This window comes from Chlorocebus sabaeus, chromosome 13 (genome assembly GCF_047675955.1).
Source record: "Chlorocebus sabaeus isolate Y175 chromosome 13, mChlSab1.0.hap1, whole genome shotgun sequence".
NCBI lineage: Eukaryota > Metazoa > Chordata > Mammalia > Primates > Cercopithecidae > Chlorocebus > Chlorocebus sabaeus.
The window spans coordinates 49,462,096-49,489,856 of NC_132916.1; the positions used below are offsets into that span (position 1 = coordinate 49,462,096).

The 27,761-nt window shown below is 41.0% G+C and overlaps 1 protein-coding gene across 1 annotated transcript; it reads right to left on the reverse strand.

The window, feature by feature from the left end:
- Positions 1–1,044: 1,044 nt before the first annotated feature.
- HDDC2 (HD domain containing 2) lies at positions 1,045–27,507 on the reverse strand. Its single transcript, XM_008007159.3, has 6 exons — positions 27,371–27,507; positions 26,068–26,189; positions 24,246–24,348; positions 17,362–17,430; positions 2,261–2,399; positions 1,045–1,402 (listed from the first exon to the last, which is right to left on the reverse strand). The coding sequence occupies exons 1-6, from the start codon at positions 27,452–27,454 to the stop codon at positions 1,305–1,307; spliced, it is 615 nt and encodes a 204-aa protein (XP_008005350.1). The 5' UTR covers positions 27,455–27,507; the 3' UTR covers positions 1,045–1,304.
- Between the last annotated feature and the right edge of the window lie 254 nt (positions 27,508–27,761).

Consider the following 27,761-nt stretch of genomic DNA (forward strand, 5'->3'; position numbering starts at 1 on the left):
GTTTCCAAAGTCTCTCTGTGAACTGTGTTGTTAGCTATTTATGAAAATCATGATAGACAAAACATTGAAAATAAAACTGTGAGGCCACAGAACACCTTCTGGTTAGAAATACTTGAACTTTATCTGGGGTTATTTTGTGTGTATGTTTTCATGCCAAGGCAAAAACTCCACATTCCTAATAGATGGAGTTGTTTTCCTACTAACCATATATCCAGTAACAGACTTTACCCTCTTTCTTCTCTTTGATACAGATCATTTACACATACATATGTGTGTTGCTTCTGAAAAGATCATGCACCTTGCTTCCTGCAGATTGGGTATCCATGGATACTGCAAAGAGTTTCCAAAGAAACGCTGCCTAGAATTTTCAGCATGCCAGCCTCAAAGGCCTTCAAATGGAAAGTGACATTTGAATTAAAGGGACAAGCATCATTGCTCCACACCAAAATATGTGGCAGGTTTGTGGAAATCGTATTCCTTTTTGCACTATTCAATGTAAGAGCAGATGAGGTGGATTATTTATCCTATAAAAGGGAGAAGAGAGGAAGAAATTGGGTTGATATATTCCCTACCTAAGGCTCAATGACCCCAGTTCCTATTTATATTTCTCATCTGATGATACATGCTCTTACAATCAAAGTCTCAAGATTTATAAGTCAGGGAGAAATATACAGAGGAATACAAGTTGCATTTTTATATGCCCAAGTTTATATCTCTAAATGACAAAAAGTACTGGGAAGAGGGGAAGAGCCTATTTATTAGTAGGTTTACAAGCCTATGATTAGGAGTCTGAACCAGTCTGCAGTGAAATTCAAAATCTGGCTCAAGACAGTGAATCTGAATAAGGCAGCAATTTCATCTGGGGAGAGAATACATTACTAGTACATTTTCTTTTCTGGATTTTTATCACTAAATCAGCTGAAGAATCTGTTCTTAAAAGCAATCATAATGAAATTTTCTATTGTTCAATGAATCTGGCCTTCCGGGATATTGGTAATTAAGTCAGAATAAGATGATTTCAAATCTCCAATAAATACTCCAAAGTTTTAGGTGTTTAATATTTATTTATTTAGTTCATAAACAGGCACTGCCCCCTCCAGTCTTCATCCATGGCACTTTCATAACCGCTTCCTGTTCTGTGGCTTTAGTGCCCAAGTTATATCACATTTCTTGCTGAAGTCCAGACAACTGAAAACAAACAGACTCACATCTAGGGAAATCAACAGACCAACAATGGCAAAACACAATACAATGAAATGGAAAAATAATGTTTTTTACAGGAGTGCAGCAATCTAGAGAGTGTCTCAGGAGTGTGGCTCACTGGCAGCTGCAGCTATGTTAGCGTTTCTTTCTGCCTCAAGTTCAGAAACAAGCTGGACTATCTCAGGGTGATTGAATTTTCCTGCAAAGCAAAAGAACAGCAAAAAATACATTCCCATATTGACAAGAGAGTACATTCATTTCCCCAGCTTGATCCCAGGGTTCACTGGGGGCTCTAGTCTGTGATCTGACCCATGCTTCACTCCAAAGCAGAAGGAGATTGCAGGTCCTGGGAAGGGGCCAAAGGGGACCACTTGGCATTTACTCTCTGTCACCCCAGGTGCAACTGAGAATAAGGATGAGACTCAGGCAAGGAATCATCAATTAGGCAGAGCTAGGGGAAAGTTCACCAGGCTCCTGGGTGCCTCTACCAGGAACTATGGGAAAACTCAGGTGTGAGAGCTCAGAAAGCTGACGACAATCTCTGCCCATCCCAAACCTGCAATTAAGTAAGGAGAATGAAGCACCTATATATGAAAAGACAAGGAGGAAGATCAGAGGGGCTAGGCCGGCTCAGGATGTAAACAAGGATGCAGGTGTCTCTCTTGTAAACACCTCTACACTTCAATTGGCTGATCTGTACTGTCATCCCTGCTCCTCAGACCTCCCCAGATTTCTGCTTTGGTAGCAACCAAGCTCTAAGCTATCGTAGGTCCATGACGGCTAGCACGGGGGACTGTTCACCCCAACATCTCTTCTCTCACAGTCTGTTCTTGCCTGTGTCTGTTGTTGCTTACTGTTCATTCCACATTAAACTCTATTCCATTTATTTCCTATCCTCAACCTCTTACCCGAACGCTTCCTTCCCTTTCTTTTTAGATGCTCCACGTGAAAGGGTCAGATAAGGGTACTAACAGTGGGTTTCCCTAATGTTAACATTGGTCACTACACTGAGTAAGCCAAACTAAAACGGACTCTTGTTGAAAATGGTGTTGAGTACCTGCTGTGGAATCATAGAAGTCTTGCAGTCTTCCAGGTTCGTGTTCAAGGTCTTCATATTCAGATGCCTGAAGAATCATCTCACATTGGTCTAGCTGCTTCACAAATTTGGCTTCTGCACTAGATTGGGTCTCGTACTCCTAAGTAAAGGGACAATTAAAGCAGCATGATTAGCACTGCATAATAGGGTATCCCGGGAAAATTCTGACTCTGGCACCAGAAATCAGAGTGACAGCTACAAGTACATTCTGTATCGGCCCCATTTCTCTACTGTTTAGAAATCCTTCAGAGATGCTTCTCTTGTAATTTCACAGCCTAACACCAGGACTCTATACAAGAAAGAGTATAGAGTCTCTCTATTCTAAGTATTCTACCAGAAGCCATGGAAGTCTCATATATTCATCTTACGTACTTCCAAGATCTTTTCTTCCTGTTTAATACCTGTCTTCATTTTCAGATCATTATTCTTTAATCTACCTAAGTAGTTCAGATATTTTTAACTTCAAGCTGATATTTCATCTTATGCCTCTCAAACATATATTTCCCTCTCCATTTCATGTCAGGTTTTCTTGTCATTTGTAAGTGAATTTCTAGCTTTATCATTTACTTTTGGTTACCACTTCACCTGGGAATCTCTCTGCTTACTTTCCACATAGGGTAGATTTAATTAAGTTTCTCTGGGTTAAGACTATTGAGGACACAGCCAAGATCTGAGGTTTGCATGCACTGGTGTGTGCATGTGTTGCAGCGGGAGGGTGGTGAATGTGGTGGGTGGGAGCAGTTTCTTTACCTTTCTCTTCCCACTGGTCCCTCCCTCTGCAGTGCAGACTTCGAACAAGAAGCTCCAGGAGGTCTGCTTCTTATAGAATGATGCTTGCCACCCAACTGCAAGTCCCAATTAATACTATATAGATTCATTCTTCTATTAAGACCAAAGTGCTCCCAAATGGTTTCCCTGCCAAGTTCTTGTTTGTAATTCTACCCCAGATGTGTTCAGATAATAAACCTGTCATGGTTTCTTGGCAGGGTGATGTGATATGAATCACTTAAAGGTTTCTTAGTTTTTATTACATGCTTATTCTTATAAAGGCAGCTACTTGGATTTGATAAAGCTGAGAACTATACAGGGGAATCATTTAAATATGGAACCAAACACACTTTGCTTTATCTCAAAGGCACTTAAAAATAATTTCATTTTATTTGTTTATTCACATTTACAGTTATATATTTATGTTTAATAAATTCAAGTTCATGATTTCACAAAAGGAAATGGAATACTCCAGGCATAGCAGTCTAGAATTTATTTTTTTCTGTTGAAAGTTGAAAGTGAGAAAAATATTTAAAGACCATTAGGAAATACAATACATCTTATAACAAATTCTTGTGAACTTACAGATTTCTTTTAAAAGAAATATAAATTATTGAAATTTTCCCTCAAAAAATAATGATATAGGCATTCTCCAATAAAAAGGCAAAGCACACAAAATAATACTACAGACAGAACTCTAGGGGTGAGAAAAAAGATTGGCATTTGGAGAAATTATTGCAAGTAGCTCTTAATATCAGGAAGAGTTGGGTTCAGATTTGCATTTCAGAAAGGTCACTAACTACAGGTGGATAATATCTAGACTGGAAACAGAGAGATCAGATTCTAAGACTGTAGCACTAGCAGAGATGTTATAGGAATCTGGTGTAAGATAGTAACAGTGAAAATGGAAAGAAGTGGTAGGATTTAAGAAATATTAAGGATAAAGAAGTGAACTAAAATAGAAAAGTAAACGAGAAGGAAAACTGAAAATGACTGCCTAGTTTCTGGTTTGAGTAACTAGGTTCACGATAAAAGGGTCAGCAAAAGAGAAGAAACAGACAAAAACTGACACAGCAAAGAAACAGCAAAACCCAATCAAAAACTGGGGGACATGACATTCCAATCAAGTTCAAATATATGCAAGTAGAGACAACTACCTCCAGCCATAAGCCCTGCATGACATCAGCATGGGAGTAAGAGGATTAATGTCTGACGGACCCGAGAATAGGAGAATCTCAAAAGGGCCAAAAGGTTTTCTCTAGACATCTCACATTTTAAGAACAGTAGTTGACACTGGGAGGGATCTTGCCCACTCCAATAGTGGATGAGCACAAGGAGCTTACATCAAAGACAGCCCAGCCCTAGTGAATTTTCCAATCTGACCTGCTGGGGCTCCTTTCCAGGAGAGGGCCCACATGAGGAGAAACTTCTGGGAAGAAAATCAAAATTGAGTGGGATACAAATAACACAGATGAAAAAAAGACCCAGATAAAAAAGGGGAAGGGGAACAAAGCCAGGAGGACATCTCTAAAAGCAAGCCACCACATTTTTTTTAATGCTACATTTAAAAAAACACAACAACAACAACAAAAGCAGAAGCAGCTCTGAAGTTAAAAATGCAACCTGTTCTCACCACAAAATATAGTATGTGAGGTAACGCATATGTTAATTAGCTTGATTAGCCATTCCATATTTATATATTTCAAAATATCATGTTGTGTGCCATAAATATAAACAATTTTTGTCAATTTAAAAATAAATAAAAATGAAAAAACAAAGAAAAAGAGCAACTTGAACCAAATTTCCCTTCAAAGTTCAGTAAAACTAACTGCCAATCAAAATAAGCAACAGAAAGGCAGAAAGGTCATATCCTATATAGCTATCCCATAAGATAAAAAGAATAAGAAGCAAAATAACATCTTACAGCCAATTTGTGTCAAAAAGACATATCAAAAAGATACTACATTTGGCCGGGCGCGGTGGCTCAAGCCTGTAATCCCAGCACCTTCGGAGGCCCGGACGGGCGGATCACGAGGTCAGGAGATCGAGACCATCCTGGCTAACACGGTGAAACCCCGTCTCTACTAAAAAAAAATACAAAAAACTAGCCGGGTGAGGTGGCGGGCACCTGTAGTCCCAGCTACTCAGGAGGCTGAGGCAGGAGAATGGCTTAAACCCGGGAGGCAGAGCTTGCAGTGAGCTGAGATCCGGCCACTGCACTCCAGCCTGGGCGACAGAGCCAGACTCCGTATCAAAAAAAAAAAAAAAAAAAAAAAAAAAAGATGCTACATTTTTAAAAGAGAACTCGAATCTGTATTTCAGAAACAGATAAAAGACATTTAAAAAATGATACAAGACGAGATTCCCTGGGCAAGATGGCCTAATAGGAATAGCTCTGGTCTGCAGCTCCCAGCAAGACCAAAGCAGACGGCGGGTGATTTCTGCATTTCCAACTAGGGTACCCGGCTCATCTCATTGGGACTGGTTAGACAGTGGGTACAGCCCATGGAGGGTGAGGCGAAGCAGGATGAGGCTTCATCTCTCCCAGGAAACGCAAGGAGTCAGGGAACTGCCTCCCCTAGCCAAGGGAAGCCGTGAGGGACTGTGCTGTGAGGAATGGTGCATTCTGGCCCAGATACTATGCTTTTCCCACAGTCTTTGCAACCCACAGACCAGGAGATTCCCGCAGGTACTTACACTACAAGGGCCCTGGGTTTCAAGCACAAATCTGGGCAGCTGTTTGGGCAGACAGTGAGCGAGCTGCAGGAGTTTTTTTTTTCATACCCCAGTGGTACCTGGAATGCCAGCGAGACACAACTGCTCACTCCCCTAGAAAGGGGGCTGAAGTCAGGCAGCCAAGTGGTCTTGCACAGTGCATCCCACCTCCACAGAGCCCAGCAAGCTAAGATCCACTGGCTTGAAATTCTCGCTGCCAGCACAGCGGCGTGAAGTCAATGTGGGACGCTCGAGCTTGGTGCGGGTAGGGGCATCCACCATTACTGAGGCTTGAGTGTAAACAAAGCTGCTGGAAGTTCTAACTGGGTGGAGTCCACCATAGTGCTGCAAACCCGCTGTAGCAAGAGTACCTCCCAAATTCCTCCTCTCTGGGCAGGACATCTCTGAAAGAAAGGCCACAGCCCTAGTCAGGGGCTTATAGATAAAACTCCCATCTCCTTGGGACAGAGCACGTGGGGGAAGGGGCGGCTGTGGGTGCAGCTTCAACAGACTTCAATGTGCCTGCCTGCTGGCTCTGAAGGCAGTAGTGGATCTCCTAGCACAGTCTCAAGCTCTGCTAACGGAAAGACTCTCTCCTCAAGTGGGTCCCTGACCTCCGTGCTTCCTGACTGGGAGATACCTCCCAGCAGGGGTCGACAGACACCATATACAGGAGAGCTCCAGCTGGCATCTAGGGGGTGCCCCTCTGGGACGAAGCTTCCAGAGGAAGGAACAGGCAGCAATCTTTGCTGTTCTGCAGCCTCTGCTGGTGATACCCAGGCAAACAGGGTCTGGAGTGGACTCCCAGCAAACTCCAGCAGACCTGCAGAAGAGGGGCCTGTTAGAAGGAAAACTAACAAACAGAAAGGAGTAGCATCAACATTGACAGAAAGGACAACCACACAAAAACTCCATCCAAAGGTCACCAACAGCAAAGACCAAAGGTAGATAAATCCATAAAGATGAGGAAAAAACAGCATAAAAAGGTTGAAAATTCAAAAAATCAGAATGCCCCTTCTCCTACAAAGGATCACAATTCTTCACCAGCAAGGGAACAAAATTGGAGGGAGAATGAGTTTGACAAATTGACAGAAGTAGGATTCAGAAGGTGGGTAACAACAAACTCCTCCGAGCTAAAGGAGCATGTTCTAACCCAATGCAAGGAAGCTAAGAACCTTGAGAAAAAGTTACAGGAATTGCTAACTAGAATAAACAGCTTAGAAAAGAGCATAAATGACCCAATGGAGTTGAAAAACACAGCATGAGAACTTCGTGAAGCATACACAAGTATCAACAGCCAAATCAATCAAGGGGAAGAAACCACATCAGACTTTGAAGATCAAGTTAATGAAATAAAGCGTGAAGACAAGATTAGAGAAAAAAGAATGAAAAAGAATGAACAAAGCCTCCAAGAAATATGGGACTATGTGAAAAGACCAAATGTTTGACTGGTGTACCTGAAAGTGATGAGGAGAATGGAACCAAGTTGGAAAACACACTTCAAGATATTATCCAGGAGAACTTCCCCAACTGAGCCAGACAGGCCAACATTCAAATTCACGAAATACAGAGACCACCACAACAATACTCCTAAAGAAAAGCAACCCCAAGACACATAATTGTCAGATTCACCAAAGTTGAAATGGAGGAAAAAATGTTAAGAGCAGCCAGAGAGAAAGGTCGGGTTAGCCACAAAGGGAAGCCCATCAGACTAACAGCGGATCCTCTGCAGAAATCCTACAAGTCAGAAGAGAGTCGGGGCCAATACTCAACATTCTTTAAAAAAATGGGCCGGGCACAGTGGCTTATGCCTGTAATCCCAGCATTTTGGGAGGCCCGGGTGGGCAGATCATCTGAGGTCAGGAGTTCAAGATGAGCCTGGCCAACATGGTGAAACCCCATCTCTATTAAAAATACAAAAATTAGCCAGGCGGGGTGGTGGGCACCTGTAATCTCAGTTACTCGGGAGGCTGAGGCAGGAGAATTGCTGAAACCCAGGAGGCAGAGATTGCAGTGAGCCGAGATTGTGCCATTGCACTCCAGCCCGGGCTGATAAGAGCAAGATTCCATCTCAAAAAAAAAAAAAGGAAAAAGAAAAGAATTTTCAACCCATAGTTGCATATCCAGTCAAACTAAGCTTCATAAGTGAAGGAGAAATAAAATCCTTTACATAGAAGCAAATGCTGAGGGATTCTGTCACCACCAGGCCTGCCTTGCAAGAGTTCCTGAAGGAAGCACTAAATATGCAAAGGGAAAACCAGTACTAGCCACTGCAAAAACAAACCAAAATGCAAAGACCATCGACACTATGAAGAAACTACATCAACTAATGGGCAAAATAACCAGCTAGTATCATAATGACATGATCAAATTCACACATAACAATAACAACCTTAAATGTAAATGTGCTAAATGCCCCAATTAAAAGGCACAGACTGGAAAACTGGATAAAGAGTCAAGACCCATTGGTGTGCTATATTCAGGAGACCCATCTCACGTGCAAAGACACACATAGGCTCAAAATAAAGGGATGGAGGAAGATTTACCAAGCAAATGGAAAGAAAAAAAAGCAGGGGTTGCAATCCTAGTCTCTGATAAAACAGACTTTAAGCCAACAAATATAAAAAAAAGACAAAGAAGGGCATTACATAATGGTAAAGGGATGAATGCAACAAGAACAGCTAACTATCCTAAATATAGGCTTCATCTTTGGGATGCAAGGCTGGTTCAACATACGCAAATCAATAAATATAATCCATCACATAAACAGAACCAATGACAAAAATCACATGATTATCTCAGCAGATACAGAAAAGGTCTTTGATAAAATTCAACACACCTTCATGCTAAAAACTCCCAATAAACTAGGTATCGATGGAACATATCTCAAAATAACAAGAGCTATTTATGACAAACCCACAGCCAATATTATACTGAATGGGCGAAAGCTGGAAGAATTCCCTTTGAAAACTGGCACAAGATAAGGATGCCCTCTCTCACCACTCCTATTCAACATAGTATTAGAAGTTCTGGCCAGGGCAATCAGGCAAGAGAAAGAAATAAAGGGTATTCAAATAGGAAGAGAGGAAGTCAAATTACCTCTGTTTGCAGATGACATGATTGTCTATTTAGAAAACCCCATCATCTCAGCCCCAAAACTCTTAAGGTGATAAGCAACTTTAGCAAAGTCTCAGGATAAAAAATCAACGTGCAAAAATCACAAGCATTCCTATACACCAATTAATTATAGACAAACAGAGAGCCAAAACATGAGCAAATTCTCATTCACAATTGCTAGAAAGAGAATAAAATACCTAGGAATACAACTTACAAGGAATGTGAAGGACCACTTCAAGAACTACAAACCACTGCTCAAGGAAATAAGAGAGGACACAAACAAATGGAAAAACATTCCATGCTCATGGATAGGAAGAATCAATATCGTGAAAATGGCCATTCTGGCCAAAGTAATTTATATATTCAATGCTACTCCTATAAAGCGACCATTGACTTTCTTCACAGAATTAGAAAAAAACTACTTTCATATGGAACCAAAAAAGAGCTCATATAGCCAAGACAATCTCAAGCAAAAAGAACAAAGCTGGAGGCATCATGCTACCTGACTTCAAACTATACTATAAGGCTACAGTAACCAAAACAGCATGGTACTGGTACCAAAACAGACATTTAGACCAATGGAACAGAACAGAGGTCTCAGAAATAACAAGACACACACCTACAACCATCTGATCTTTGACAAACCTGACAAAAACAAGCAATGCAGAAAGGATTCCATATTTAATAAATGGGAAAATGGCTAGTCATATGCAGAAAACTGAAACTGGACCCCTTCCTTTCACCTTATACAAAAATTAACTCAAGATGGATTAAAGATTTAAACGTAAGACCTAAAACCTAGAAGAAAACCTAGGCAACACCATTCAGGACATAGGCATGGGCAAAGACCTCATGACTAAAACACCAAAAGCAATTGCAACAAAAGCCAAAATTGACAAATGGGATCTAATTAAACTAAAGAGCTTCTGCACAGCAAAAGAAACCATCATCAGAGTAAACAGGCAGTCTACAGAATGGGAGAAAATTTCTGCAATTTATGCATCTGACAAAGGGCTAATATCCACAATCCACCAGGAACTTGAACAAATTTACAAGAAAAAAACAACCAACCACATCAAAAAGTGGGCAAAGGATATGAACAGACACTGTCCAAAAGAAGACATTTATGTGGCCAACTAACATATGAAAGAAAGCTCATCATCACTGGTCATTAGAGAGATGCAAATCAAAACCACAATGAGATACCATATCACGCCAGTTAGAATGGCAATCATTAAAAGTCAGGAAACAACAGATGCTGGAGAGGATGTGGAGAAATAGGAATGCTTCTACACTGTTGGTGGAAGTGTAAATTAGTTCAACCATTGTGGAAGACAATGTGGCAAATTCTCAAGGATCTAGAACTAGAAATACCATTTGACCCAGCCATCCCATTACTGGGAATATACCCAAAGGATTATAAATCATGCTGCTATAAAGACACATGCACACATACGTTTAATGGGGCACTAGTCACAATAGCAAAGACTTGGAACCAACCCTAATGCCCATCAATGTTAGACTGGAAAAAGACAATGTGGTACATATACACCATGGAATACTATGAAGGCATAAAAAAGAATGAGTTCATATCCTTCGCAGGGACATGGATGAAGCTGGAAACCATCATTCTCAGCAAACTAACACAGGAACAGAAAACCAACCACCATATGTTCTCACTTGTAAGTGGGAATGGAACAATAAGAACATATCGGCACAGGGAGGGGAACAACACACACTGGGGCCTGCCAGCGGGTGGGGGGCAAGGGGAGTGATAGCATTAGGAGAAATACCTAATGTAGATGATGGGTTGGTGGGTGCAGGAAACCACCATGCCACATGTATATCTAGGTAACAAACCTGCACATTCTCCACATATATCCCAGAACTTGAAGTATATAAAAAAAAAAAAAAAGAAAATGATATAAGATGTAGAAGAACAACATAAAAACAGTGAAATGTAAGATAAAAGGTTGTTTTAGAAACTAAGCAAAAAGGAACACAAGGGTAATTAAATATGATAAATAATGCCTTAAGAGAAATAGAAATGGAAAAGGAGGATAAGTTTAAAAGTTGAACAGAAATGAAGATGATATAAAGAGTTTGAAATAAGGTGACAAATAGTGAAGACAGGCAAAGAAGAACCAACATACAGATACAGAAGAGTCCCAGAAAAAAGAAAAGAAAAGCAAAAGGAAAACTATACCTCAAGAAAACCTTAAAATTAAATTTTCTATAAGAAATTTCAAAGTATATATTGAAAATGCATGCTAAATACCTAAGGATATTAACCCAGAATGAGCAACATGAAGACACATTCTAATAAAATTACCAGAATTAAAAGAAAAAAAATCCTTTGGACATCTATGTAAAAAGAGTATCTAGCATTTAAGGAAAATAAAATTATGATCAGACTTCAACAGCTTCTCCGTATTGTCAGAAGTTCAGTCAACTGGAGATACAGTTGGCTTAACAAGTACCCTTTTAAAAATGTCTCTCCCCATCTGTCCCTCAAAGTACAGGTGGGGCTTGATGTAGAGCAGTATAAGGATCCCGGGACCTTAAATCTTCAATCTGTTACTTCTATTTTGATATAAATAATCTGATTTAAGATATTCAAGAAAAGAAACTGGGAGCAAAGATTTTACATGCAGTGAAACTGACTTTCAAGTATAAAGAACACAGAGAAACTATTAATAACATGCAAGAAGTAGGAATACTGTTCTGTGAGCCTTTCATGAGGAATCTACTAGGCAACGAGTCTCAGAAAACCAAAACTGTTGAGAAATTGACATGAGGACTGGTGCTGAACATATCTATACGGTTACCTGTAGAAGTAAAACTAAATGCAGTTAAAAAAGAAAAGGTTATAGTGTGTAATGGTGAAATGTTTTAACAATGTAGATATAGTAGAACTATTTAAAAAAATAGGGTGACTCAGGGATAGTATAGGCAAAACCGTTTTAAAAATTGTTTTCAGTAATCAGAATTAATGATGGTGGTGTATACAACTGTCATTCTGAGACTAGTTCATGTGTAAAGAAGGATAAAGCAAATGAGCATGTATAAAACATTCTAATGCTAGCATCCTCTCTGTACTATATAGCCAGAATTCCTGTTGTGGAAAAAAGGATATGTACCATAACAGAGAAGTGGTTAAGTAAAACCTCTGTAGTACTGAAGTTGAATTGAAAACATCAGTATGAACTCACAAGGTATTATATGTACAATGACCATCTATAATGCTCATTATGTGGTCTTGAAATACCATTTTCTATTTTAAAATAAACAAACAAAAAGCAAAACAGGAGGTCAGGGTGGAATATGCTCAAGATGAAGCTGGAACACCCTGCCATTTCTGCTATCGAAGAAGCATTATTTCCTATATGAACTGTAATCAGAGTAGATGAGAGTGAAGCACAAAAGTATTTCAGCTAATAAATAAAAACAAAAATAAAATATTAGAATATTACCATTCTGAAGCCCCGAAGTATTAAGGAATGTGAGCATGAAGAAAAACTAGTCATTATGTAGTGCATGACCAAAAGAATCCAATATGCCCCCCTAGTTTTGCCAAAAGGTTCCAACCTGAGTCTGATCCAGTCTGTGGATCCAGCTGCCAATCTGTATAAAATAAGAGAACAGAGAAACGCGACCTGCACCACAAGTGTGCAACTGGGAAACTATGGGAAACTCTAAAGGCCAAATGGTCTGGAGATTCAACAGGTAAATTATAAGAAAAAGAAAGAAATGAAGGGGGAGACTGTAGATTAAAGGAAATTTAAAAGACATTAAGCTTTAAAAAAAAGTGAGCGTGATTAAACTAAAATATCTAGAAATGAAGAGTTAAGTGATTAAACCTTAAAGACATTCTAGGATATCTGTGAAAATCAGGGTAGTGGTTAATTTGGGTAGGGAGGGTGTTTGGATCAGGGCACGGGGAAGGGCTTCTGTGGTGAATGAAAAAGTTCTAAATCTTTACCTGAGTTGTAGAGTTAGAAGAAAGTTATCTTTCTAATAACTCATTATGCTACTCTTGGGCTTTTGCATGGTTTTGAGTTTTTTATTTCTCAATAAAAGGCTTTAAAAATAATATAAATGGCAGAAGAGAACAGGTACAGGCGTGAAGCTGTTGAGTCGAGGTTCCTGTGGATGATTAGGTGGAGCTGTTCAGGAGGCTGCTGGATTTATGTGTCTCGGGTTTAGGAGGAAGGTTTTTCAGTAGAATCTATGGAGCAATCAGCACATGATTGCTGAAGCACAGGAGGTGTGTGGAGAGAAAAGAAGGCCAAGGACATGGCCCTGAGAGGAAGACACAGATTCTGAAGATGTAGGTTGAAGGAGGGGAACATTTGAAAAAAGAAACAGCCAGAAAGGCACAGAGAAAACCAGGAGAGCACAATCTCACGACCTGAGGGATGAGGTTTTCATCAAGGCAGTGGCAACACCTCAGGCTGCCACAGTGTCGGGCAGCACACAGGTAGAGCGGGGTTGCCGGATTCAGCCACATGAAGGCCGGCTGTGAACTTAGCAAGAGCAGTGCCTGGTGGGCCTGCCAGTCACAGCATGGTGGCCATGAGGAAGCAGAAGCAGGAAGTGCAGGCAACACCTCACCTGTTTAGTTGTGAAGAGAAGTAGGGAAATGTGGCATTCAGGGAAAATTATTCCAAAATAGGGTTGTATGAACATACTCGCAAGTCTTCTAAAAAGCTGGAAAACTTCCTATCTGACAGCGTCTATGTTCTCAAAGAAGGAAGAGGCAAGAATACTTGCTATAAAATCAGGGGAGAAGTGGCAAGGTAGATGCTTGAAGAGAGGGCTGAACAGCTGATGTGGGGCAGAGACAGGGGATGGGGAGAGAGGAGCAGGGAGGTGACCTGAGGACCACTGATGGGGTGCTAGCAGCCCTGGGGCTCTGCAGAGCCTGGTGGCCAGGGCAGCTGTGACCCCAGTCCCCAGGCACAGAGACTCTGAATCAGTGTTTCGCAGCCTTCTGGTAGGACAGGAGAGGACATGTGACCAAATGACTCAGATTGGGGTTTCGAAGAAACAGAGGGGCAAGGAGTCCAAGCAGGCCGGAGACTCAAATTCTAGGTCCTGAAAATGGAGGACTAAATAGGCAGAGGAAAGGAAAACAGTGAGATTAAACATTTCCTTCTCCTTCCTGGGGAAAATGTTGGCCCTGAGTGAAGTGCTGATCTCTTGAAAGTTTATCTTTTGCATCTTCCCCTCTCCAACCTCCTAGCAACTCTCCCTTCAGGGTCCTGGGGTCCTCATGCTGCTCTACATCAAGCCCCACCTGTACTTTGAAGAATGAATTGGGGGAAGATATTTTTAAAAGGGTACTTGTTAACTTAACTGTATCTCCAATTGCCTGAACTTCTGACAATGTGGAGAGAAAACTTGGGGTTAGAAACAATCCAAGGACGGTGGGGAGTGCTAGGCATTTCACGTGCAGGAGAGGCTCCCCTCATGCCTTGGGGCTGAAAAGGACATTTCTTTAAGGCAAAATGCAGGTGGTGGAGTAGACATCTTTCTGTGATACTTTCAGAAAAAAAAAATGTTTTTTCTTGGCTTGGTGAAATGTGATTTCACCTTCTATGATAAAAGATAAATTATAATCAAGGATGTTTAATGGCTGCAAATAGATGTGATCCTCTGGGCTGAGAAACATTTTAAAGTGATAAATAGTTGTAATTAGCATTTCTAAAACCAATCAACTGTCATTTTCTATGTTAGTTACATGCTATTCTAAGCTCAATGGGTACAGAATGACCCTACTTTCTTAAACCAAAAACCTTGATACATGGACTGGAGACAGAGAAAAATAGAGCTTACTATGTGCCAGGCAGTATCCTCATTGCTTTATGTATATTAATTACTTTAATTCCTATAACCCTATAATTATTGCCTCATATATTGCCAATTATATCCTCATTTTACAGACGAGGAAATTGAGGCATAGAGATTAAGTAAATTGCTCAAGATCTCACAGCTAGTAAACAGGGGAGCCACTATTTGAACCTTGGAAGTCTGAAGCTTATGTACTAACAACAGACATGAAGTATCAAATGCATAAATTATTACAGAAACTTGTACTGTGTTGAATACTATGTTGAAAAATGTATGTACACCTACAGCCTATAAAGGTGACCTGTGAATGTGACCTTATTTGGAAACAGGGTCTCGACAGAAGTGATCAAGTTAAGATGTGGTCTTACTGGATAAGAGTGGACCCTTATTCAATAGAGGGAAATTTGGACATGGGTTCTGACATAGGGCCAATACCATGTAACTACAGGGAAGAGACTGGAGTGATGTGTCTGCGAGACAAGGACTGCGATAACCAAAAGCTACAAAAAGGCAAGGAAGAATCCTCCTTTTGCTTTTGGAGAGAAATCTTTATCAGGCTTCATTAATTCAACCAATGACATTTATAAGATAGTAAAATTGTTACCTGTTTAGGGGTTATCAAGTGTTTTAATTCTCTGTGTTTTATATTTATTCAAATTCAAAGCCGTTCTAAATAGCTTTTGTAGCATTTATCTTTGGAAGACACTACAGTAAATTTTGCAGTAGTTTTTCACCAGTTGCTGATAGCTAAGAAAATACTTTGATAGATAACTGCCACCATGTTTACAATAATTAAGCACAAAGGTACAAATTATTGTAGAAGTTTTTCAAATTATTAATACAAGAGTGTTTCCCCCTTAGGCGACAATACATGAGGTGCTATTGTTTTTTCTTTTATGTATGAGATGCAACCTAACTCCACTCCATTATTTCCCAACATATAAGGAATGTTCTGAAAGTTCATTTGAAAGTATATACTTTGAGATGAGGCACACTTTTCTAAAGACACCCTGCTATACCTAGTAGTAACAGGTACCATCTGAGCCAGATTCCAAGTTAGATACCACACATACTTTGCCAGGTTTAATTTTCATGGTTATTCAACGAGATAGGTATTGAAGGCCTACAATCTCTCATCTTAAACCCTGGGGCTAGAGCTTTCAGATTTCACCATTTTCTTATTTTAGAAAAATAATATAGTACATGCGGTATATACTAAGTCACGCCTCTAGTGAGGTCTGGGGCAGCACTCAGTTACTGGATGAAGATTTCTGCATCAAAGAATACTAATTTTCATGCCAAGAGAGATGGATGAGGACTCTAAATAGCCTCACATTGGTTCAAGTAAGATTTGCTGCCTAATGAGTTCAGGTCAGGTCAAATTTCCTAAAAACTGGTTCTCTGAGCTTTTCAAATTTCATAACTGGGGATAAGGGTGTAGGAACCTGTATGACTCTCATTTTCTAGCGGAGAAAATGAGGTTAAATAGAGTCAAGTAACTCACATGTGGGTGTGTAAATAGGAGTTGGAATTCAAACTCAGGTCTCTGGCTGCAAGGCTCTGGTCTCTGCATCACACCTGAAAGCCTTACGATGGCTATTTCATCCCATCATCAACCCAAACCACAGAAAATGGCAGTGCCATACAGAATCTGAGTGTTACATGGCATTTCTAGGAGAGGGAGTTGTACAGGGTTTCAACCCTGGGCACTTCCCCTCTCACTCCTAAGACAAGGGACGACCTGACCCCAACACATGAAGCAGTAAGACAGGAAATTCTGCCAGCTTTGGCAGAGGCAAAGTGGGAAGGGGCCTGAGTGTAGAAGGGGAAGGTGGAAGATCAAGCTCTAAGACAGGAGGATGAATATAGACTTTGAAGAAAATGTGAAAAGTAAGAGTGGGAGGGAAGGCTATCCACGAATAAGAGAGGCTTAGGGCTCAAGCAAGGAAGGGCCAGTGTGGACTGGCTGGAAGAGAGAAACTGTAACTGGAAATGGGAATTTTTTTTTCCCCTTCACAAATGAAAGACAACAGCAGAAGAGGGAAGCAATGGGAAAAAAAAGCTGAACCTGCCCTTTCCTTCCAGCCGAACCTCCCTTCACTGTCAGCAGCACTGGGAAGGGAGTGAGCACTGGTAGAGCCCTGTTCCATGTCACACATCTCTGTGGCACTTCACCTTGACCTCATCCAACCCTAACAACCCTCCAGGGTCTTACAGATGAGCAACAGACTCAGTGAGGGAAACGTGCCGAGGTCACAGAACTTCAAAGTGGAGAGGTGGGATTCAATCCCAGCTCTGAACTATCCCCAAGTCCATGTTCTTTTCAAGGACCAAAAATGGGTGGGTGTGGGCAAAGCAGCAAGAAATCCAGGGCTGTGAGTCAACTGCCAGGAGTTGGGGTGGCGAGGGAAATGGGGAACTTGGGGAGATACAAAATTTCTATCCATCAGGAGAAGTTTCTGCAGCAGCTGGGAAGTGACAAACAGACACAAACCAGACAGTAATAAGTTACGGACCCCCTGTTAAGATCATCTAAGTCAACTACAGCATCAGGGAGTCATATAAATTCAGTTACAAATTAAAAACAGTAATGCATTATATATACTTACTTCCCAAAGTTCATAGAGCTCCTTTCTGAGGTCCTCTGGTAGTAGTCGGGTTATCTGCTTCATAGCTTCCTGAAATATCACCATTACTTTAATTATATTGACATTTATCAAAGTTAACAACTACTCTGCAAAAGACAAATAGGTTCGGATTCTTACAAACAACTCCCACAGGGGCAGCAGAGTAAACTGGCCTATATTGGACAATATTTATAACTTGTAAGGAAGGCAGGCAGTTGTAAACCTTAAAAAAATAAGTGTAATCATTCATATGGGCTTTGCTTGGCACCTATTTTGTGGTCTACAACACAACAGACATAGAAAAGGACAATGAAGAGGTCATGAGACAATTACAAAAATATCAGAGGTGTTCCAAGGATTTTACATCTGTGGATAAATCACAACATACCCACATACATTTCAATCATAAGCATACAAGAGTTCAAAACAAACCTGAGTGGGGAGAATGGGAAAGGAATACTGAATTACAAAGCTCAAAGAGATTTTTTGTATATTCATTTTCTATTGTTAATATGTTTTTATTGCAAGATGTAAAGTACAACACAAATGAGCAATTATTGTCATTAACATAAATGAGGTTACATGATAGAATTTTGTAGGCTCACAGACTCACAGGCTGAAAAGGGATATTAAACAGCAATTAGCTAAACCATCCATGTAGTATCTGAACCCTTCAATAGCATCATGGAACACTTCTATTCTCTTTCCAAAAATGTATGCAGTGGGAGGAAGCCTAGTACCTCAAGAGGCTGCCCCATGGCTTTCGGCAGTACTGGCAGAAATTACTTTCTTACATCAAGCTAAAAATTTTCTACCACACCTAACCCATCCCTCCTGCTTTCCTCTCTCACCCACAAACACAATGTCAAACAGGTGGACAGTGACCCCACTGGGCTGGACTATCTGTGGCCACACTGACTGGTCCAAGAGATAACCTTATAATTCAAACCAGGCCACTCAGGGGCCATCTGCATTTGTCAAGCAGAGGCTAGGAGAGGATCCATATTCCCCACCACAAGGAGAAGCATGAGAGTTAGCCAAAACCTAATGAAAAGCAGAGATGAAATAAGAGAGTAGAGGTTGTCCTGTACTTCTAGGCTTTCTGTACTTTGTAGTCCCAAAGATTTCAGGAGCTACCCTTATCCTCCAGTCTCCTCCTTTATTTATGAGTTACTCTAGTATCCTTCCTTTATTTCTGAATTACTCCAGTATTCTCAAATGGCTTCAAATTCCTTCACCACCTTCATTCCATACCTTTTAATCAGCCTCAGTCCTTCTAACCACAGAGGCTAGGCTCTTTGAACGGAATATGGCTATAAAAACCATTTTTGGCAATATAAAGGTCTTACATAAAATAGTGAGTTGCAGGAAAGCAATGAAAACAAAATTGGACATTTGTGTGTATATTTATTTATTACTGGGAGAAAAAAATGTTACAGAATACAACCACTTCCAGAGCAAACCACATTTGCCAATGTCAACAATCCACTCTTATAAATAACATCACCATCTTGAATGGCTTATTGAGTTATAGAGTGGTAGCATCACACTACCCTTAGTATGAAGAAATTTAGTGTTATGTTGTACATGCATTCTTGTTTCTTTTTCATAAATTTCAGCCAAGAATACTTGAGAAAATACTTTATATTTTCACAAATCAACTGTGTCTTTATAGATTGCTTTTCTCTACATAATTCCAGGAACACAAGTTTGCCAACTACTTCCAGTTGAAAAGAAATAACTAAATCATATGTACATACAGGTATATGAAAATCTCAACTTTGGAATGCAAATATGAAAGTCCTGCTCTGACAAGAGACTACTTTATTCTCTTTAAAACGACACACCCAGAACTGCATACAGTGATTTATGTATGATCTGACCAAGGTGGAATAAAATGGAATCATCCCCTTCCTCGTGCTAGATACTATATTCCTTTAAGAGCAGTGTAAGACTGATTTGGCTTTTTGGTGATGATGTCCAATTACTAAGTTATTAATAGGCTTCTTGTTTAAAATCACCATATTCTTTAAAAAACAAAACAGCAACTATGTTGTTGCTCTCTTCCTGAAACCGAACTATGATTTTCTGAATCTAGGCTGATTGGAATTTGTTATCACACAATCAGAACTGCATTTTTGCAACCTTGTAGAGAGTTAATATTCTTTGTTTGGCAGCATATACCAGAATCACGCCTACCTTTTTAATTGAACCCTCTGAAATCAACATGGCTCGGGTCCAGGGCACACAGCTAAGTATGCCAGTCTTTCCCTTCCTGGCAAGCAATGTGCCCTGCTACTTCCACTTCTATACTGAGTTTCACCTTGTTGTTCAGACATAGATTTAGAGTGACAGCTTCCCTAGCCTCGTCCTCTGTTAGCAAAATATGTCAAAAATCTGCCTAAAGTGCTGAGCTGAATGAAGCTTTTGGCAAATATTTTGTGTCAGTTTTGTGACAAGTATCTGGAAGGTATTATTCATCATTCAGACACTGATGAGGCTGAAGAGTGTAGCAGTCAACTGAAGACTAGATCCAGACTGGGTTTCAAACCCGGCTCGCCATTTATTAATACCAATTGTGGAACCCTGAGCAAGTCATTTGACCTCTTTGTCCTTCAGGTTTCTCATCTACACAATGGGGTCAAATAATGGTACCTACCTAAGAGGATCATAAGGATTAAGCAGTTAATACACATAAAGTGCTTATTATGTGCCAATACTAAGCACTTTATAAATCTGGCACATAATAAGCACTCTATACATGTTTGCTATGTTTTTCATTTTCTCCTTCTTGTCATGCTCACTCTATAATAAAGTTCCATTCTCGCTGTAATCTCCCAGTTCTTTAGCAACTTTAACCCTCCCAGACACATGCATACCACGACTCTGCCTTCTGTTTCAATAAGGTTTTCCCTTTGCAAAGGAATATGACCTGCCACTGCTGTATTCCAGCTTCAAGTTCCACCTCACTAGATCACGGTGATCCTTATCAGACATCATTTATCAACTTGCATTATAATATCAAGTGTATGTTAATATGTTTAGGAATGAGGCCAGACTACAAGTATTGCTTTTGGCCCCCTTTCTAAATTTGCTGCTTCTATGCCCTCATTCTCCCTTTCATCTTCATACCCACTTTTCTCCAAAACAATCAGTCCTCCAGGTTTATCAAGTACAGTTGGTCCTCCATATCTGCGGGTTTTGCATTAATGGATTCAACCAACCATAGATTTAAAAAAAAAAAATGAAAAAAAAAGATACAAATAAAAAACAATACAGCGTTACCAACTATTTACATAGCATTTGCATTATATTAGGTATCATAAGTAAAACAGAGATGACAAAGTATATGGGAGGATATGTGCAGGTGATATACAAATATGACACCATTTTATCTTGAGCATCTGCAGATTTGGTTATCTATGGGGGTCCTGGAACCAATACTCCATACATACTGAGGGACCACTGTATTTTTTCTCCCTCCTACTTCAGTTCAGAGGCTCAATGATCTAGCCAGCAAGGGCAAATGAGGTTTCCTGGTTCTCATTAGGCAGATTCCACCAGGAGCCAAGAAATCCTCATTTAATTATCTTAATGCATGGTTCAGACATCCAAATCTTGTTCATAAACACCATCTGCATAAAGAATTGTTCACCTCCCTCATTTTCTTCTCTCTTCCCAAATCCTGACTAGCAGCAGGAAGAGGCAATAGAACATCAGTGCTCTCCAAACCTTTGGTTTCTTGTCTAAGACCTTGTGATTCTTTAAGATGTTTCCCCATTGCCTTCTGCTTATGACATTGAATCCCCTGTGAATCAGCAGGAGTGGGCAGCAGTCAGGAGGTTTAATGAGGCTAGAAAGGTTTTTCATCAAAGCCAGGAAATAGCATCCTGGAAGGCAGCAGTACCCTCTCTGATTGCTCAGGTCCCCTCTGTGCCTGTCCATGGGGTGTCACCAGCCAGGACTCAGCTCTTGTAGGAACAGTCGTAGATCTTCCTCATTTCCAGTTGTTGGAGATGGTTCACACTGACTGGTTCTTCTCCAGAAGGTTTTGACTTGCTCCTCTGTGGAGTGAATCTCAAATTCACTGTGTGCTTCCAGAGGGAAATCTGTCTTTTTTCTCTGGGCCCCATTTCTCCTTGCCTTCTCTTCACTTTAAGGACTTCGATGTCTCACTGGTACTTCAGAATATGATTTCTCATCCACAATGTCCAGACTTACCCTTGAATAAAACTATCCTGCAATCAGCTGTATAATTGAGGAATTTTTTCCCTTCCCTTCCCTCTGTGTTATACTTCATTATTCACCATCCTCTGGTTCAGGTGCCAATTCCTTTCTGCAACTCAGAATCTCGAACTAATTGGTTTCTTTTTATATTAATTTGGCCAGTCAACAGAACAGTTCTTTATTCATAGCAGTGCAGATTCATATAGAGAAACATTTCCTTAGACTCCTCCCCTTTTCCTGTCTTGGTCAGCCTGTATCTTGGACCTAAACTTTGGCAGGACGAACACATTCCTTATATGATTCCCCTTGTGTCTATACTTTTGGGTAGGTTGGAACTCTTAAACTGGGACCCTCATTCCTTGTGGCTCTTCTTACCTTTGGAGGGCAAAAATCCTGCTAGCTACTGAGCCCCTGTTACTCTATAGGTGTATTCAAAATACAGATCAAAATGGAGTTTCTTATGTCTTCCTTTTCTACATAGACACAGTAACAGTCTGATCTCTCTTTCCTTTCCCTACAAGCTCCAGTCTCCCCAGCTCTGAGAATAGACATTTAAGCCTACTTGCCCTGTTAAACCATCTCACTAAAGACTCCTACTACTCAGCAGTTTAGGACCAATCTCTTAGGCCTCCAATAAAAGTAGCTAGCAATAACTCTTGAATTGAAAACCAACCATTCAGCATTCAAAAAAGGCTTCCTTCATTTTCCAACTTCTGCTTCAAACACATCTTCCTCGTTTGCCCTGGGCTCTGGGTTTAGAGTCCAAATTGATGGTAATTTAATACATTATTGATGTTATTCATTTCTTTCTAATACAAATATTTTATTTTTCTTTACTTTCAACCCCTAAGTTAAAGGAGTAATTTAAAATTTACTAAATAATAATTATAATAATGATTCAATTTGTGATTTATAGAACTTCTCTCCAAAGAGCTTATTTAGCATGGAGAATTTCCTACAACCTCATTTAAATTCCAGCTATTTCTACTGTTCTAATGAAAGTTATACTATCTACAGCTACATATTAGGGAGAACTGAAACCAACACAATTTTCTGTCCCTGTGTTAAACAAAGCTGGGAGCAGACATAAACCCCTCTTATTGTGTTAAGGATGAGACAAGTGATAGGGTTTGGATGTTTGTCCCCTCCAAATCTCATGCGAAATGTGACCTCCAGTGTTAGAGGTGGGGCCTAGAAGGAGGTATTGGATCACGGGGATGGATCCCTCATGAATAGTTTAACGCCATCCCCTTCATAATGAGTGAGTTCTTGATCAATTAGTTCAAATGAGATGTGGTTGTTTCAAAGAGTGTGACACCTCCCCACCCTCTCTCTCTTGCTCTCGCTCTTGCCATGTGATGCACCCGTTCCCCCTTTGCCTCCCATCATGATTAGAAGCTTCCTGAGGCCCTCAACAGGAGCAGATGCCTGTGCTATGCCTCCCGTACAACCTGCAGAACTATGAGCCAATTAAACCTCTTTTCTTTATAAATTACTCTACTATTAAAAAGTCAAAAAAAGACTTTTTTTTCTCCACAGCTGGTGAGGCTGTGGGGAAAAGGGAATGATTATACACTGTTGGTATGAATGTAAATTAGTCCAGCCAGTATGGAAAGCAGTCTAGAGATTTCTCAAAGAACTTACAGCTACTATTCAATCCATCAATCCCATTACTGAGTATATACCCAAAAGAAAATAATCAGTCTACCAAAAAGACACATGTACTCATACCTTTACTGTTGCACTATTAACAACAGCAAAGACATGGAATCAACCTAGGTGCCCATCACTGGTAGACTGGTTAAAGAAAATGTGGTACATATATACCATGGAATACTATGTAGCCATGAAAAAGAATGAAATCATGTCCTTTGCAGCACTGTGGATGGAGCTGGAGGTCATAATCTTAAGTAAATTAACACAGGAACAGAAAATCAAATACTGGATGTTCTCACTTGTAAGTGGAAGCTAAGTATTAAGCACACATACACATAATCAAGGGAACAACAGACACTGTGGACTACTAGAGGGTGGAGGGAGAGGGGGGTTAAAAAAACTACCTATTGGGTTACTATCAGGGTGACAGGATCTGTACTCCAAACCTCAGCATCACAGAATATTCCCATGTAACAAATCTACACATATATCCTGTATCTAAAATAAAAGTTGAAATTAACAAAAATAAAATAAAATAAAAATTACCTGCCTCAGGTATTTCTTCATAAAAGCTACGAAAGAACAGATTAACACAACAAGCAAAATCCAATCTGCTGCTTACTCCAGAAAATCCCTGCTTCTAGAAGATAAGGCTGTAAACCCCCTAAAACAGAGTCAACACTAACAGTTTACTCTTCAAAACTCATTACGACCTTCCTTCATATGTTTACTAATCTAAATCTATTATGTCCTAAACTGTGCAATCCCAGCTAGTTGCCTAACTTGTCAGATCCATCTTAACACTCTCCAGCCCAGGCCCTGAATCTCTAAAATTATCCTCCCCTGACCTTCCCCTTCCTAAGACACTACTAAGACTATCAAGGCAGTATTTTCCCTAACCGCAACAGGTCTCATAAACTTAGCTTTGCTTCAGCAACAGGTTTTTCTGGTGGTTTTTTGCAGAGTCAACAGTCAACACTGACCTCTTCTCGCCTATGTTTTTCTTCCTTGGGGATGTTATCTGCTGGTGCTATGTCCCCAACGATGCATTCTGCCATATCATGAACCAGGGCTAGGCGTACACATCTGATCAGGCAAGAAATGTTGAATAATTACACAGAATTATATTCACTACAAGTTCCTTCTCTATATTCTTCCAAAATTGCATAAAATATATTTTTTTCTCCACCTTAACAGAGTATTTTAATGTAGTATTTTCTAAAGTAGTTATATTCTGCCAGCCTACAACAGTTCTGATCAAAACTGTTAGTTCATATTCAATAAAATACATGTGAGTATAGGGGAAATTGTTAGCATGAATTTTTTTTCTTAAATGGTTTGTCTCTGAAATCTCACTTTAAAAGGCTGATAAATAGGCCGGGTGTGGTGGCTGATATCTGTAATACCAGCACTTTGAGAGGACAAGGCAGGAGGATCACCTGAGGTCAGGAGTTTGAGATCAGCCCAGCAATATGGTGAAACCCCATCTGTACTAAAAATACAAAAATTAGCCAGGTGTGGTGGCACACACCTGTAATCCCAGCTACTCAGGAGGCTGAGGCAGGAGAATTGTTTGAATCTGGGAGGCGGAGGTTGCAGTGGGCTGACATTGCACCACTGCACTCCAGCCTGGGCAACAGAGTGAGACTGTCTCAAAAAAAAAAAATTACATTTAACAACTTTCATGTTCCTGACATGTGTGAATCATTCAATAAGTGGTTATGATTATTAGTGGTTAAGGAATAGTAGTTCTGATAATCATCATCAAAACAGGAAGTCAAGTAATGAGATAAATGCCCGATTGGGCCAGTATGTTTTAGCCTCCCATACTACCGAGGCAATACAAGGCCTAACAGTGTCCTATGAGATTTCCCTGCGTCTACTCTCTTTCTGGTCCAGTTCAAATCCCAGACTACTCCAAATTGCATCTCTATTGGACTTCACTTTCACCTTGTACTATTTGCCAAAAACCTCCTCAGCTCCACACCATCTGCTGAGTAACAGAGGACTACTCAGGCTTCCCCAACGAACCCTTTGCTGCAGTCAAGTTGATTTATTTCTCATTTGCAAAATACTCCTTTACTTTCCTACACTCAGGGCTTTGGTTTATCTGCCCTTCTCTTTGCATGCAGTGCCTTCTCCTACCTCTCTGCCTATGTTAACCCTCTAGAGCTCAACTCAGATTGCACCTCCTCCATAAAGATCAACCAAGAACAGGGGATCTCCCCTACTCTTAAAATACTTAACATTTTCAACTATAACTTATGTTTCACTTCTTATAGAAGTTATTTTGGGCCTGTGTAATTCACTTGGGATTTATTTACTCTCTTATATGCTAGTAAACTTACTTTTGTTCTGTGCTCAAAAAGCATTTTAACACTTGTCAATTGAATGAAGGGGGAGAGGATACCTCTTTCTCAGCTGTCTTGCACATACAACTCCAAAAAGAGCCTCACCAATGTATGCTACTATCCATAAAAGGCACTAGAAAAGAGCACACAGTGTACTAATACAATGCTAGAATTTTAGACACAACACACTCACCTTCAAGGCCCCAATATCACACTTAAGTCTTCTCTGATACCCTAGGCAGGCTCTATCACTTGCCAACATAAAACCCAGACTGCAGTTTACAACAACGGAGGCAACACAACCCACATCCTAAATATGTATGGTTTGCTTCAAATAATTTTTCTTGACCTATAAACTAACCTACCAGGATTTGACACGGGTCTCAGTGGTAAAAACGGGTGCACACCCATAGACCAGAATCCCTCACGAGCATCAAAGTCCAGCTCAGCTTACCGGTCTTTGTTAAGACAGTCATCTTTGATCACCATAGCCATAACTGCCATCCGGTACATGTGATCTGACACGCTCTCCGGCCTCTGGACATTTCTGTATACCCAGCCAGTCCGTGGGACTCTCTGATAAATATGAAGAAGAAAAAAGTTTTAAAAACCAAATACTATCTGCTATGCTCTTCAAGAGATGTCCAGGATATAACACACAGAAACCAGGTCATAGTTTCAGAACCTATTACAAAATGTTTTGCTAAACTAGCTAAAATGATAGACATCTGGAATCAAATGAACTTGAGAGCTCAGAGAATGAAAGGGGGAGAAGACAGAGATAAGTCACAAAGTCCATTCGTCAGATTACTCTGTTACTGATGTATAATGACGGAACATATGCAAGTTCTTTAAAAAAAAAAAAAAAAAACCTGCATTTTTCCTAACTACAAGAATTGCAGCTTTTTGCCTTCAAATAATCCTACACAAGCAGAAAACACTGTATTGAAGGCTCTGAACGTGAACGAGTGATAGGCTTCCAAATTCTGAGGCACAAGGGATAAGGGCACTTCTAATTGCTTGATGCTACCACGTGCCGGGACTCTTCCTTTTATTCACATCATAACCTCATCTTGTGAAACTGCATTTCTTCCTCAGAATTCTACATCGCTAAGGAATGTTATAACTAGTAGTCAGAGTGGCATGAAACAGATAATTTACTTTGAACTTGGGAGAGAGACGGGGAAGACACACATGATGAAACTCATGTGTATGACATTAAATCCTGTTTGGGGGGTGGCCTTGAGAAAAGTCTTGTTTCTGGAAGTAACTGTGAGACAGAGGTAAAGCGCTCCACTTAAAATCTGCAGAGCCGACAGATTCTATTCTTTCCACCCGTGCTCAGAAGCAGCCCCCACCCTACACACACACACACACACACACACACACACACACACACACACGCACGTGGTTCTGGAGTCTTGAGCCCCGGAAAAGCTCAGTGCAGTAAGGGCGAGGCCGGCTACTCTCTGGGAACTGGCACGGCTGCAGGGCGGAGCTCGCGGCCCCCGCGGCTCCGAGCTCTAGGCTCAGACTTTGTGCCGTCCCAGCTGGCCCGGCTGCCCCTCCGGCTTCTTCCTCCGTCCATCCTCCGCGAGGCGCCGCCACATCCCCTGGACTGGGGCCTTTCCCGAATTCGGCGCGGCGGACCCAGCGCAGGAAGGGGAAAGGCCGCGGGCCCAGCGGGGAGCCGGAAGCTCCGCCGCTCCACAGTCCCACCCGCTCGGCCGCGGCCTCCGGGCCTGGTGCCCGCTCACCTTGAGCTGCCCCACCAGCCGCAGGAACTGCAGTAGGGACCGAGCCCCGTGGCCCAAGAAGGTCGCAGAGGAGACCGAAGCCATGCGGCCACGGACCCTGGCTGGGCGGAGCAGGCCGCGGCGAAGCTCCTCCCCACCCTCCTCCTCCCCCCCTTGTCTTTCTTCCACCTCTTCTTACTGTTCTTCCTCTTTCTCCTCCCCCTCTTCTTCTGACTTCTGCCCCCTTCCTCTTCCCCTTCCAACTCCCTCCTCCTCATCCTCTTCTTCCTCCCCCCCTTCCGCTTTCTCCTCTCCCTCTTCCTCCTGCCCCTCATCCTTTCTCCCCCTCCTCTTCCTCCTCCTCCTGTTCTTATTCCTCATCTCCCTCCTCCATTTTTTCACGGTTTTCTCA